This window comes from Artemia sp. Qi Xiang Cuo, chromosome 1 (assembly GCF_049724085.1).
Source record: "Artemia sp. Qi Xiang Cuo chromosome 1, ASM4972408v1, whole genome shotgun sequence".
Classification (NCBI taxonomy): Eukaryota; Metazoa; Arthropoda; class Branchiopoda; order Anostraca; family Artemiidae; genus Artemia; species Artemia sp. Qi Xiang Cuo.
Genome location: NC_142794.1, coordinates 104,146,343 through 104,160,934, shown reverse-complemented (window position 1 = coordinate 104,160,934; position 14,592 = coordinate 104,146,343). Strand labels below are relative to the sequence as shown.

Below are 14,592 nucleotides of genomic sequence, written 5' to 3'. Positions count from 1 at the left end.
TCTTCCATTATCTCTGTTTCTGAGGTCCACCAGCAAGATCTTAATTTATTGAGGGTTCCTAACTTTTCTTAAAACCAACCTAAGTGACTCCCTGGGCTGCTCTCTGCCGTAGCAGTGTACGTTTTCTATTATTCACCTGGTCAGCCCACTGTGGCAAGAAAGGATTTTTGGGAGAAGCTGCAGGAATTGACAGATTAAGTCCAGAGAACTCACCCATATTTTGGAGTAGAAATGCTAGGAGATGCTAACAAACTCGATAGCAAATTGCTGACCAGGTCACTTAACCTTAAAACTCTAGTCAATTTCCCAACAACTAAGGAGAGTACTTCTCTGGATGCAATCCTGTCAAATCTTTTGAAGTATTACCAGAATCCAAGTAAACTAGCACCACTTGGTGGAAGTTATCACTATATGCTACAGTGGAACCCCTTGGAAAAAGTAAAAATTAAGTATTCAGTAACCAAAGCTACCTCAAGGCCGATCACTGACCATGGTCTGCTGCAATTTGGTGACTGGATAACGGGAGAAAACTGGTTTGAGGTCTGTTCAGCCAAAGACTTGGATTTCCAAGTAGAAGAATTCCATAATAAGGTAAATTGAAAATTTCTCGAGTGCTATCCCGAACGTAAGATTCGGTGATTCTAGTGATAAACCATATGTAAATTCAAAAATAAAGCGACTGATAAAACATAAATTGCACCTAATACAAAAAAGTAATCTGTAAAATATCTTCGTTAAAAAGAACTTCCGTTGCCCCTTTTGACATTCCAGTTGCTCTCATTAAAGCATTTGCTAAAGAACTATCATTTCCCCTTCAGATCATTTTCAATAATATAACAAAAACTGGATATTTTCAAAAGAAATGGAAGAAAGGGTTTATTACCCCCATTCCAAAGAAAGGAGCAGCTAATGATTTTCTGGTGTCTGGCCGATCACAGTTACGTCAGTTTTTAGCAGAATATACGAAAGCTTTGTTGCCGCATGGCTGAAAAAATATCTTTTGAAAGTTACTGATTGAAAGCAATTTGGTAACATCCCTAAATGTTTGACAGTTCATTACCTCGTTAATTTGATTGATTTTATTTTAAAACACCTAGATGAACCTGGAAAATGGATAAATTTAATTGCAATTGATTTCAGAAAAGCATTTGACCTTGTTGATCACAAAATCCTTTTAGAAAAAATAGTGGAGAAAATTACCCGGCTTTATTATTAAAATCATCAACAGCTTCTTAACAAATAGAGAGCAAACTGTAAAGTACAAAGACCAATTTTCGACTTCTCTGCCATTTTTTTCTGGAATTCTGCAAGGAACTGTGATCCGGTTGCTGGGCTTCCTCCTCATGATAAATGAAATCACTGCTGAGCTAGAGGACAGATGGAAATACGTTGACGACTTGTCCTTAACGGAAGCCGTATTCGAAGAGCAATGCTGCTGGTTTCATTGACCAAGTTATTTCAGAGACGGCTGAACTAAACATTGTCCTGAATAAAGACAAATGCTCGGTCACGACATTTTCTTTTCTTCAGAATACTCAACCATCTTTCGAACCTCCTATTGCTTCTGAGCTAATAAGTCATAAAATAACTTTACTTGGTGTGGTGATTTCTTCTGACCTCTCATGGCGGGAGAATACAAAGACAATTGTAAAAAAAGCTAACAGCGCAATCCAAATCCTAAAAACAGTGAAAAAATTTAGAGTTCCTGAGGACAAGCTAAAACTAATATTTTGCACTTACATCCGCCCCTTAGTTAAATATGCCTGTCCGTTTTGGCACTTTGCCCTTACCCAGGATGAAACTGATAAAATAGAACAAGTTCAAAAGAAATCACTGCAAATCATTTATGGTGGTTCCCCTCTACCTTACTCCTTTTACCTCAAAGAATTTAAACTTGAATCCGTTTATTCCCGCCGAGAAAAATTATGCCAAAGATTTGGCTCCTCCCTCCTCCAACATACCATCTACCAATCATTCCTTCCCCCAACTTTTGTCCCTATAAGATCTCGTCCCCCCAGGGAAGTGGCTGAGAAGGCTCCAAAACTAACCCCAGTCCACTGTAACACTATGCACTACAGTAAAAGCTTTGTGCCAAGCATTGTGAAATATTACAATGATCTCTAGTGTTTTTATTCTTTAGTTAATTTATCCTGACAAAGTTTTATCAGACAATTTTATTCTCATTCTCAAGTGTTTTTATCCTTTAGTTTATTTATCCTGATGAAGTTTTATCAGACAACTTTATTTTGCTATTTGTGACTAAGAGACATCATATTTGGGCTTTGGCCATGAGAGCTATGTCTTGTTTTTGAATAAAATGAATCTGAATTTGATTCACTCTCAGACCAATGTTGTGAAGCAGAATAATTGTGTTCAAATAGGATAAGTAGTATTGGTAACTTTTTTCCAAGTATAAATGTTAAAAAAAACCTGAGAATATAGCCAGCCAGTCCCAACTAGTCCACTTACTACTATTGGTCTGCGAACTATCTAAAACTATGATGTACATGGCGTATTAGGAATTAACGACCATATTTAGAATAGAAAAGTGTTATAATAATGTGTTCAAGACTATTCAGTGTCTGAGTACAGGGGGTCTTACCCTGTGTACATCCTATGGTCTTGCTTTACCATCTGATTTGGTTTTCTTGATATGATGATAGACTTCCCTGTAGAGTAATGTTTAGTCATAAAGCAGGAATTATTTTTGTAACAAAGGAATTCCCCAGTTGAAGCTCTTTCTAAATATAATTATTGACCTGTCCTGGCAATCGCATTCATGCCTCTCCCTAGTGCCTGAACATAATCCTAGGCTACATACAGAACAATGCTAATGTTTTTGTTTTATTTGGTATTATGCACTAAGCTCTGATGAGAAATCGGCTTAAATGTCAAAGGAGAACTGACAAATTTAGCACATATTTTCTTCTGAGACTGTGCTTTCTTTATTGTTCTATCAAAATCCTATAAATAGCAAAAGAAGAGGAATTAGATAAAGATATACACATCCCTTGGAAATGTAGCCTTGAATATGGTATTCTAAATTGTTAAACGGTACAATTTTAATCTCAAACACTTTACCTCCATTGAACCAAAAATGAACAAAAATAGAATCAAATAATCTACCAAGCATACAGCTACCACAAATTAGTATCAATAAATTAATGAAACCCAAAACAAACAGAAACTAAAAAAAATAACAGAGTCAAACTCAAAACGAGCAGAAATTAATATGAGTAGGGTTCTAAACCCCATGCTTTCTAAAAGCCAGAATAGAATTTGCACTTTACTCAAAAAAATCAAATGAAATTACTGAAAAAAAGGTACATTGTCAGTTTAATATACATATATGCTGATAATTATTCTTTAAAATCTTAATTAATTTTTGATTTCTTAAAATTATAAAAGTGAAAACATATTAAAGAATTTTTTTCATCCCATTTCTAAAAGGGCCTTTCATGTTGGTTTCTGGACAATCAGATTATCCATTCATCACATGTTTCAAAATTAACCCACCCTGATTGCATCACAGAGCGATGAAGAATATAACAACAAACCAAATACAATAGCCAATGGAGGGGCGATGTCATACTTTTCCCTCTCGGTACTGCTGCCTGTCCCAAATTGCCTTAATTCATTTATTTCAACCAAAATTCTAGATGGATGGGTGATATCCTACTTTTTCCTCTTGGTACTGCTGCCTGTCCCAAACTGGGATTCTGGATCCGTGCCTGTTTACGGAGTTGGGATAGGGGATGTGGTTCACTGGAAACAAAGTGTCTCTGTGATGAACTTGTAAAAAAAAATGCATCTGCTAAACCTTGGATATATTGATTTTCCCTCTTAAAAAGTAGGAAAAGAGTGGCCTATAACACCACTTTGTTATCTGATGATGTCCTCCTGAAATTAAGAAAAACTCCTCTAGTACCCCTTCCTCTTACTTTTATCAAGTTGTAAGTTTTTTAATGGAAAAATACTCTCTCAATACCAAAACAATCATAAGTAGAAAAACCAGACGACATAACTTTTATGGATTCAAAATACTTTAAAAGATCTACCTGGGCTCTGACTCTCTCTGGACCTGAACCTAGACTCTGACTCTCCCCTGCTCCATTAAGGGCCTGATCTGTACGTGTATGCTTTTAAATTATTAATGCAATCCTCTTTGAGTAATTTTTTTTTGCAGTATGAATTTCTTCAAAGATGATCACAAGTGAAGATAACATGTTTATTCAGTTTGTGTCAGGTATAGGAGCTTGTTTCATTTTGGCTGTTACATATGTATCCAGCTTATATGTATGGACTGTGAGATATAGGGAACCAAGGTAAGATAATCGTTTGTTTAGGACTTCCCATAACAAGCTATATGTAAACTCTGGAAAACTATTTCAATTGATAGAAATGGCATATATTTTATCTGCTTCTTGGAAGAATCTCTTCAAAGCCCTAATGCACTAATAAGAGTTTCGTTTTTATCGGTGGAAGAAAGGGGAAATAGTTTGTGCAGTAAATATTGCTCATCATGCAGTATGACAGGAAAAAGGATTTCTTCTGATTTGGGAATAATCCATGGTTTATGTGCAATCCTACTGTCCTGTCTTAAAAGACGCCTTAAACAATTCCTGGGGATAAACATTTTTCATGATATTCCCTATATGGGGTTCAAAACAAGAAATAAAATGTTCAATTTTTTTTTAATTTTTGCGTTTCTTAAAAAATAAAATATTTTTTCTCTTCAACAACACTATGAAGTCTTTTTGGGTAGCTGACATAGTCTAGTTTCTATTGTATAAGATGATAGATTTTACAGCAATAGTGCCCAGGTGAGATTTAATAAATTAGAATATTTAATAGGGCAGTCTCATAATACTTTTTTATGAAAGATAAATAAACATTTATAACTAAATATTTTATAAAGCAATAGTAAATTACTTAATAAAGCAATGAATATTCTATTTTTAACAAAACTTTTGTTTCTCTCTTGTTTTTTCTTGGCTCTGTCTAAAAAAATTAACTGGAAAATATGTCAAAGTAGTAGCGGATCCAAGATTTTAGGAAGGGTGGACGGCTTGTTGCAAAAAATTCCCATTTTAGATTAAGCCAAATGTACTTACTGATATTGACAGTTGCATGTCTCTGCTTCTATCCTTCATTATACTGTAAGTTCTGTAAAGCTATCCGCAAAACCTCACAGGTAGAAACACAATCAATATTGTCTACCGATTTCTTGCCTCTTATTTCCACTACTAGCAGATCTATCCATAACACTTTCTACACTTATGACAATATCACGGTCAACAAGCAAATCCGATTAATCTTTCCTCTGTCATTTTATTTCTTAGCCATGTTTTCAATCTTCTCAAGGTGGTAAAACTTCATTCAGCAGACGCCACACTGACAGGTACAGTCATGAGGATCTGCGAAAGTGCTGAAATTTTTGAGAATATGCCAGCATTGCCGCAGTACGTCTGTAAAGTTTCTCCAAGGGTTTCAGGTATTCTACATGTGGGTGCGTTGCTTTCTCTCAGACGAACCCACCGAGTTTTTGATATTGTTACTTGTCTGATCAGGCCAGATTCACAAACTGATTTGGAGGGGAAACTGATTACTGATAGGTATCGCGCTGACAAGTCATGAATTGTATCAGCGAATTGTTGTTTGTTTGTTTCCATACAATTTATTGGCAAGGAAATACTGAGCTTAAAAGCGTCCAGCATTTCAACGATAAAAGGTTTTCTAGGTCTGAAATAGTCGTGTCCTACAGGGAATAAAAACTGACTGTCTATAATATTCCTCGTGGGAATTGAATGGCACATTCATCTGGTTCGTTTGCTTTTTTGCCATCCTTGGGACGCTTATTTCTAAACCTAGCTCAGTTGTCACTTTAGTTACCTCGTCAAATGTATTTATGAACTTACTTTCAATCTCCCGACGCTTGACTTTCACCTGGGTAAGGTCCTTAACATGGCTTGCTGCAGACGCAAGGTTAAAGCTCTTCTTCTAAAATAGTCAACTGAACAGTAAAGTCAGTCCATACATGTTATTTAAAGTGGAAATACAGGGAATTGTTGTCCAGGGCAACCCAGGGAATTGTTTGCTACTTTTGAACTTCTTTTATAGGGCAACAATGTTCTGAAACCATCATAGAATTTTGATCAGTGCCTATGCCCAGAAAATTTTCCAAGTGTAGCCTACGAGATCGAAGAAAATCCAACACAAGATTTCCCCTTTAATAGTCGGTTCGAGTTTCGAATGCTGTCCGAGTAACATGCTTCGTGTAGGTTTAAAAAAACAACAAAATTTTACTTGTGCTCACGTCTTGTGCGATTGTAATTGTTGCATAGGCCAATACTTAGTTGTGACTTGTTTGACACATCCATTGTTTCATCAGCAGCCCCACTGTAGAGCTTAGCAGAATGAACCCATGGAAGAATTTCTTTAATAATTTCTTTAGCATAACATTCAGTTAATTCATCTTGCATTGTCTAGAGATAAAATAACATTTATTGCTGAAAAACGGCTATCACAAGCCCAAATGGGCCAAATTCGTATTTTAGCGTCAATAGAACGAAAAAAGAACCAACAACAAACAACAACAGAAAATTATAAAAGGGTCAATCTCAAATACGTAAAAATGTTAAAAAGTTAAAAACAGGAACAAATTAAACTACATAAAATTAGAAGGTCAATGCCAAAACAGCAAATGTCAAATAAATGAAAACTCGTAGAATTACTAAGGAGAAAAAAAACATAAATTAGTTATGTGACTAAAAAAAAATAAAAACATTCAAATTCACAAAATGAACATTAAAATTAAAAATTATGAGGTAAAAAGAGAGTGAGGGGGGGGGGGGTGCCATGATTCATTAATTGAAAATGTCAACTATGTAAGGGGTGAAAGTTCTTCTATATCTTTCAGTGCAAACTCACTATTCGGGCAAGAAGAGGGATTTTGTTGAAATATCCCGCGGGAGGCGGGGTCGAAGGGGTGAATACTGACGAGGGAAAATGGTAGTTGTTCGAGAGTTATGAAGGGCATTGTTTGCGAAACGCAAGGAATTTTTGCTCTCCTTTCCTTAAGGGTGACAAAATTAGCTCTCCAAAGAAGGGAAATATAAGGTACCTTACCCTCATTGAAGATAATTCCTGGCATCTTTTTTGGATTGCCTCTATATCTGTCCGACAATTCAGTGGAGATGCCAGGATGCCAAACAGGACAGGCGTACTCGAGGGTTGGGCGTACAAATGAGAGGAAAATCCTCAAACAATGCGATTTAGGAGGAGGGAAAACGTGGCCTTTGCCCGTTTTAAAATATCATTAATATGGCAATCCCATTTTAAGTCGCTTGAGATGGTAACACCCAGTAATTTCATAGTGGTTACCGACATTTCAGGGAGTATTGGACGGGAGAAAGAAGGGGAAGATTTAAGGAAATTAATATTAAGAACAGTTGACTCTAAAGGGTTGACTTTCATATCATTATTAACAGCTTCGGCTGATATCGACTCTAAGATGTCCATTGGGTCACTTTTTAAATTTTTGGAGCATGTCTCTAAAACAGATAGATCATCAATGAATTTGCATCTATCCGGGAAATTGACACCCTGGTTGTTTATCATGGTAAGAAATAAAATTGGACCTAAGAGGGTTCCCTGGGGCACACCATCATAAATTGGGAGGAGATCAGAATATTTTGCTTATGTAAGGAGCATTTACACCTGAGCTCTACAAATATTATTTAACGTGATGTCATCACTGTTTACGTTATGCCTTAAAAGTTCTCCGAACTTGTCAATCTCAGCCAATAATTCTCCATCATCTCTGTGGTCACGAAGAGCAATGTTCTGTCGACCCCAAAAAATAATTGATTCTACAATTGGTTTAAATTTCGGTCTGTTTTCCTTTACTTGTTGACTGTGTTGCTCGTTTACGAGGCTGAAAATGCTGGTTTTAGGGCTATTATACTTTATAAGGAAACGTTTGTCAACTGAATTTGACGTTTGTCAACGAAACGTTTGCCTGCGTCAACTGAATGGTGGTGTCACTGGTTACTTTCATGAGACACCAAGTTGTCGTCTTTTCCAGTTAGCTTAGTAAAAGTCACAAGGGGCTTCTCTACCAACTTTTGCAATTTTTTGGAACTTTCAACCCCTCGGACTTTAAACAAAAAACAATATTTAAAGAATACGCCCCTTATCTTATTTCAGAGTACTAGCCAATAGAATTCTTCCCAGCAAGTACGATTGAAAACTATCTTTTCATCCTTACCCTGCTTTTTGTGAACTTCACCAACTTTTGTAATTTGACGTAACCTTCATCCCCTTGGACGTTAAACAAAAGACAGTATTTACAGAATAAGCCCCTTATTTTAATTTAGATTACTAGCCAATAACCCTGCTTCTTGTGAACCTTACTAAATTTTGCAATTTGTTATAACCTTCAAATCCTCGGACGTTAAACAAAACGCAACATTTACGGAATTAGCCCCTTATCTTATTTTAGATTACTAGCCAATAGAATTCTTCCAAGCGAGTTTGATTGAAAAATATCTTTTCGTCTTTACCATGCTTCTTGTGAACTGACTAGGAGAAGCTTTAGTTAGATGGCGGAATCCAAGGGTTCTGAAGGAATTAATATCGCGTACGATCATACAATTTTTTGATTCTATCGATATAGATTCCGATACCATTTTCTCAGAGAGTACTCATATGTTCGGTCTTTATGTTAGGCTTGGGGCTACACACTTCAATAGATGCTAACGAATCACCCACAATTTCACCCTTCGTCATATCACTGGAATTACTATCGATCCAAAAATTCTCATCATTTCTATCTTTATTAGACGTAGATCGTCGAGTCGCCTAGCTTTCCAACCAAAAAAGTCGTCTATAGTTGACTGTTGTTTTCGCTTTTACATCATCTCTGGTAAATATTATCAAAAGTCTACCAGAAGTTCTAGAGCTATGCTGTTCAAACCCATCTAGAATCACCATTAACCCTAAGGCGTTTCTGTTGTTGCTGTGATTTCAAGAAATGTGCTTTGTTACTGAAGAAGAAACTGGTTTTGACATGCACACTTCTTGAAGCTTTAAAGATTTATGAGATGACAAGCTACAAAATGCCTCATAACCTCAGGTGACACGAAGCACTCCGGAGAATTCCCTAAAGACTTAATGCAGGTTGATCAAGTGCTGTCAAATTCTTTTCAAATATGTGTTGATCCAAGCGTTTGTCTCGCAATCAAGCCACCAAAATTTACCAATAGAACTTTTTGCCTACGCCAAGGGGGGCGGTCGCTTTCCCCCTCGCCCCCTAGATCCGCTACTATGTCAAAGTGGATCCACGAATTAATTTTCTTTAAATTTGAATTGAACATATCTTGAAGGAAGAGGAGCTATTCATTGATTTTAAGTAGGACTTCGATCTAGTTTGGCGAAACGGACTTTGGCATATACTAGCCCACTATGGCGTTCCTGAAAATATAGTCAACATAGTCAAAAATAAGTATGACAATTACCGTAGCTGTGTTCAGACCCCAGAAGGCCAAACAGAAGAGTTCGCTACAACTTCGGGCGTGCTACAAGGCTGCATACTTTCACCGCAACTTTTCAAGCTCTTTTTACTTGTCATACTGTCCCTGCTTGAGAACATTGTCCAGTATACAAGCCCAGGCCTCCGAACTTGAAACAGCTGCAAATAGCTTCGGTATGTTCATAAACCCAAAGATGACCAAAGCGATGCGCACCACAAAAGACCCAAACCCATCTCCTGTTCAAGTCCTAGTAAGTGGCGAAGAAATCGAATCGGTGACCAAGTTTGTGTACCTAGGAAGCCTAATATCATCAGACAACAACTGCTCCGACGACATAAAACGAAGACTTGCCCAAGACAAGTCTTTGAAGAGGCTACTCCCCCTCTTTAAAAATAGACACCTATCTATGCAACTGAAACTTCGACTTTTCGACTCTCTAATCATACCTGTTGCCATGTACGCTTGCGAAACGTGGACACTGAGGGTCGAAGATGAACGCAGAATTTCGGCTTTCGAGACAAAATGCCTCCGACGCATTGCCGGAATCACATACCTAGACAGAGTCTCGAACGAAGACCTTCGGAAGCAGCTGAAGAGGGAAACTTATTCTCCAAAAAGTGCGCCTGCAGCAACTTTGGTAGCTGGGCCACATACAACGAATGGAGAACTTGCGCCTGCCAAAAGTTGCCTTCGAAGGAAGGGTCCACGGTAGCCGCCCACCTGGAAAACCTAGGAAAAGATGGCGTGACAACTTTGGAAGTGACCTCTTATGCCTTCTGAGACAAGCTGACTACCGGGCTTTGTACAGGAAACTGATCCAGGAACGCGTGAAGGAGATGGCCCCAACGCGACCCTTGAGGACACAAGTCAAGTCAAGTAAGTAGTAAGGACACAAGTAAAGGAAGAGAGTGTTGATGAGAGTATTTTGTCCCTTCAACAATACTATGAAGTCTTTTTGAGAAGCTGACATAGTTTCTATTGTATAAAATGATAGATTTTACAGTAGTAATGCCTAGGTGAGACTTAATAAAGTAGAATATCTAATAAAGGAAGAGAATATTGAAATTATATTGATTGTTTAAAATGTAATGATACATAAAACAAAGAAAACATGAGTTTGAGTAATTTTGGCTTTTTTTTAATGCTATAACATCTAAGCAAAAGTGACGGCACTTTGTTGATATATGACATTCTAGATAATTAGCTTTTAGAGAATTTGAGGGGATGGTATTCCTGAGGCTATATCCGGGATTTTTTTTCTGGTGGTGTTTTACACAAACATTTTTTTGGGGGGTGGTGTTTACACAAAACCCCCCTAAAAACGCATAAAAAATTTCTTTGTATCCTTTTTGTTACGTTTTTACGAGTCAGACAAAACTCTTTTTTTTTTTTTGGGGGGGGGTCAAACCTTCTATCCCCCCCTCCTATATATGGTCTTGGGTATTCCCATATGTTTGTGGTAACTTATGCTAGTTTTAAGTTTGATTTCATTATTTGTGTTTATTTTCATTGGTCTTGTTTCATTTATTCGCTCGTAGTCGTTTTTGGTTTGTTTTCAGTTTTACTTGTTACATATTATTTTATTTATGCTCGTTTTAGGTGTTTATTTTGCTCTTTGCTTTGTTTTCAGATTGGTTTTGATAACTTAATCTTATTAGGATAAAAATTGGCAACTGCTGCTCTGTGAAGTACAGGGCTGTCAAAAACATTTTAAAAATATATTTATAATGTATTTTCAGTGTATTTTTGTATACGTTTAGTCTTCAAAATTGAATTGTTGTCCCTAAAGTCAGTTTATTCTCTACTCTCAAATTCAGATTTTGAGATGTATTTTAGCTTGTTTAAGAAAAGAGATGTTTTTGCATGCTTACGCCTGTCCAAGAAGACAGTGTAGTCATGTTTGCAGCAGTAACACAACCTTGCAAGTAGTGGACCACAGCCAATAGAAACTGACGTTGAAGAAAAAAATTCAAAAAACCGTCTTTTAACAAAAATGCCCCAATTGCTATTGCTTTGGAGGCTGTAATTTTCATCAAAATTCATTTGAACAAAATCAATAATTACGAAAATTACGATTTTTGTCCCCGTTTTTCTGAGACTTTGGTTTATTTTCCTATTTTTGGACCCAAGTCCTTTCTCATGGAGGCTGCAAAGAAAGGTGAACACTGACTCTGAGGTCAGTTCTCGTATCTCCTTTTAGAATTAGCGTAAAAATCAAATGAAATATGAAACATGGCAGAAAATTATGCAGCCTTAAAGCAGGTGTGAACAAAGTTCCAAAGTTTCCAGTAGCAGAATTCGATAGTATTCCAAAAGCTGCCGACGTTTTAGCAGCACAACTTGTGTTTTGACAGATTTTCTTTAAGCAGCAAGTATTTGTATATGTAAAAATGGTATTTTCTGGCAAAATCTGGCAACAAATTTGAAAACTGCCTAGTAGTATTGCTACTTTACTACCCCACTTTTCTATGGCGTCCGTAAAGGTTAAAAGAATTGGAACCCCATTTTGGTATTTAAGTCTATGAAATAAAGTTAAAATTTCAATAAAACGTAATATTATGAATTAAGTTGTTTTTTTTTGGTCAATCCCCTGTCATGAAATACGCCCGGTATCAATTTGCTTGACATGAGTCTGGAGTCCTTTGATAACCGTGACCGGATTTCTGATGCTCAAAAGTTGGACTTAATGTGTAGACACAGGAAACCGGGAAAGGACAATGAATTTCCGGAAATAGTTAACGGGAATATCAAGAGTATAGCGACTTTGTCGTTTTCAAAGTATGTGGCTCCAAAAGTACTCATGGTTGGTGTTCAGCCCTTAAAGAAGGGTACATTCCCCAAAAACTGCCTCCTATTAGCCAAACCCAAGAGCAGTAAAGGCTCACATCAGTCACTTGGATGCGCAGTTTCGTAGCCGTATACTGATCTTAAAGATGCTCTCGCTGACTTCAATTATCAGCATTTTTATGTTACTGTAGTGCAAAATCAGGGCCGTATCTAGGATTTTTGTTCGGGGGGGGGGGTTACCCGATTTTTTCCCGTGGACTTTGTCTAACATCCTCAAGCAACATTACGTTAGCAATTTTTTTTTTTTTTGAGACAGCAAAAACAGTTAACGCAAAAAGAAGCTAAATAGTAGAAGTAGTCTATATATTTTTTTTTGTTTTTTTAGCTAAAAGTAAGGGTGAATATCTATAAAACGAAATCCAGGCGACGATTTTCCTTCCCTGCAAAAATGCAGATGACCTTGTCAGGGCATATGTCAACGTCCCTATGGACTGCAAGGAGGGCTATGCCACTCAATTGTTCTTCTCCTGTTGAATTTCTCAGCCAGGTTTTGAGGCTTCTGAGCGTTGAGAAACTTCTTTCCGGAGTAGCAGTGCTAACAAGTAACGTCGCAAGAACAGCCAGAAGAAGAAAAACATTTGGAAAAAAGGTGGCGTCGCATGCCTGAAGCGAAGACACAGCACAAGTAGGCCTCTCTGATGCCGGAATATTCTCCGACTTGATGCGTCATAGCTCGATTTCTTGCTTCACACAGTCTGGCTCGGGAAGAATATCGCCATACAATTCAACCAATGACTCCAGGTTTAATGCCTTCAGATCGACAGAAACAATTTTGGCAGGAGAAAAGACGCTGAGATTTGACAGTAGTTTCTGGTGAAGCACAAATCGTTGTTTCAGCTCGGAAGTGAAGTGGTCCAGGAAAGGAATAAAGAGTGAGGTTCTATAGTGGTTGAGAAGGTCTGGATCGTCTGCTTGCATATTCCGGCTACCTCTCGTCCTTGGACGAGTTATCTCCAGTCCTAAGTCGCTGGCAAAACGCTAATTTTCGTCGAAAATAGACGTGAAAGCAGTAGCAGCATTTCCTTCGCATTTCCTAATTGCGTAAGCTGATCACAATCGTTTACCCACAAAATTGCAAAAGGATTTTTGAATGTCACAAAATACAGTAGTATAGTAGTACATATTGACACCAATTTACTATACAAAATCAAGGGAGCGTGGGGTTACCAATGGTTAATTCATTTCGTTAGCTCATCAAAATCGTTGACCCACAAAATGCCGTAGGATTTAGTGCAGGACCATATTTTTTTTCTGGTAAGGTTTTGTCCTTACATGTATTTTTTAGACTAATTTTCGACTCGTTCAAAAATTTCGGGGGGGGGGGGGGGTCAAACCGGGTACCCCCCCCCCCCACCCCCTGTATACGGCCTTGAAATCTATGGTGTTTATTAAAATACAGGAAGGAAAAAGTATTCTAATTGACCAGCAATTGAGTTTACAAGACCACATAGTCTAGACAGCTGGAAGTATTGGGATACCCGACTCAATACCAGGACGCCATCATTGGTGATTCTCCTCTTTAGACACTTCTCTTTTTTACAAAGAATTTGTCTTTTCCCCATATCTCAAACAGCTATGTGAAGAACTCGATATGAGATTTTTTAACCACCAAGCTACAGCCTTGCAAATCCAACTTCTATTCCCTCGTTTTATTGTTGATGCTGTATTAGCCAAGGTTGTGACAAATCTGTTAAAATGTAAGCAGTTCATTTTCTCTGAGACTAGCCCTCTTTGCTGCGCCAACTGTCTGGCAAGCCAAACGGAGGTCTATAGGCGATTCTCATGATCCCAATAAGGCTTTTGAAACTCTTGGTGCGTGCAACAATTGCCTTTTTACAACTCTGTATTCACTCTTTATTGTATTCTGTCTGTTATCACGACTTCTATATAACATTCATTTAGCATGCTAAAGCAGCTTATAACATACCTCTAGAATCAGACAGGAGAGGGCAGACTAAATAGTCTTGCATACATGTTCATCAATTGCAATGTCAGGGTGGATACTGAAGATCAGGCAGTATCCAGGTTTTTTTTCGGAGGGGGTTTTACTCAAAAACAACTTGGGGGGAGGAGGGTATAGACAAAAAAATGCATACAAAATTTTTTTATGTCCATTTTTGTTACGTTTTTACGAGGCAGACAAACATTTCGGGGGGAGGGTTTCAAACCCCCTAACCCCCCCCCCCCCCCCCTGGATACGGCATTGCTGACG

At 37.7% G+C, this 14,592-nt stretch overlaps 1 protein-coding gene across 5 annotated transcripts in view; it reads left to right on the top strand.

The window, feature by feature from the left end:
- The window catches only part of Sras (Ras converting CAAX endopeptidase Sras), a 186,892-nt gene that overhangs the window by 5,994 nt on the left and 166,306 nt on the right, over positions 1-14,592 (top strand). For all 5 annotated transcript variants that reach the window (XM_089088348.1, XM_089088376.1, XM_089088354.1 and 2 more), the window contains one exon: positions 4,187-4,325. In XM_089088348.1, coding sequence (XP_088944474.1) covers positions 4,204-4,325 — 122 coding nt within the window. In that variant the 5' untranslated portion in view covers positions 4,187-4,203. The remainder of the gene's footprint in view (positions 1-4,186; positions 4,326-14,592) is intronic.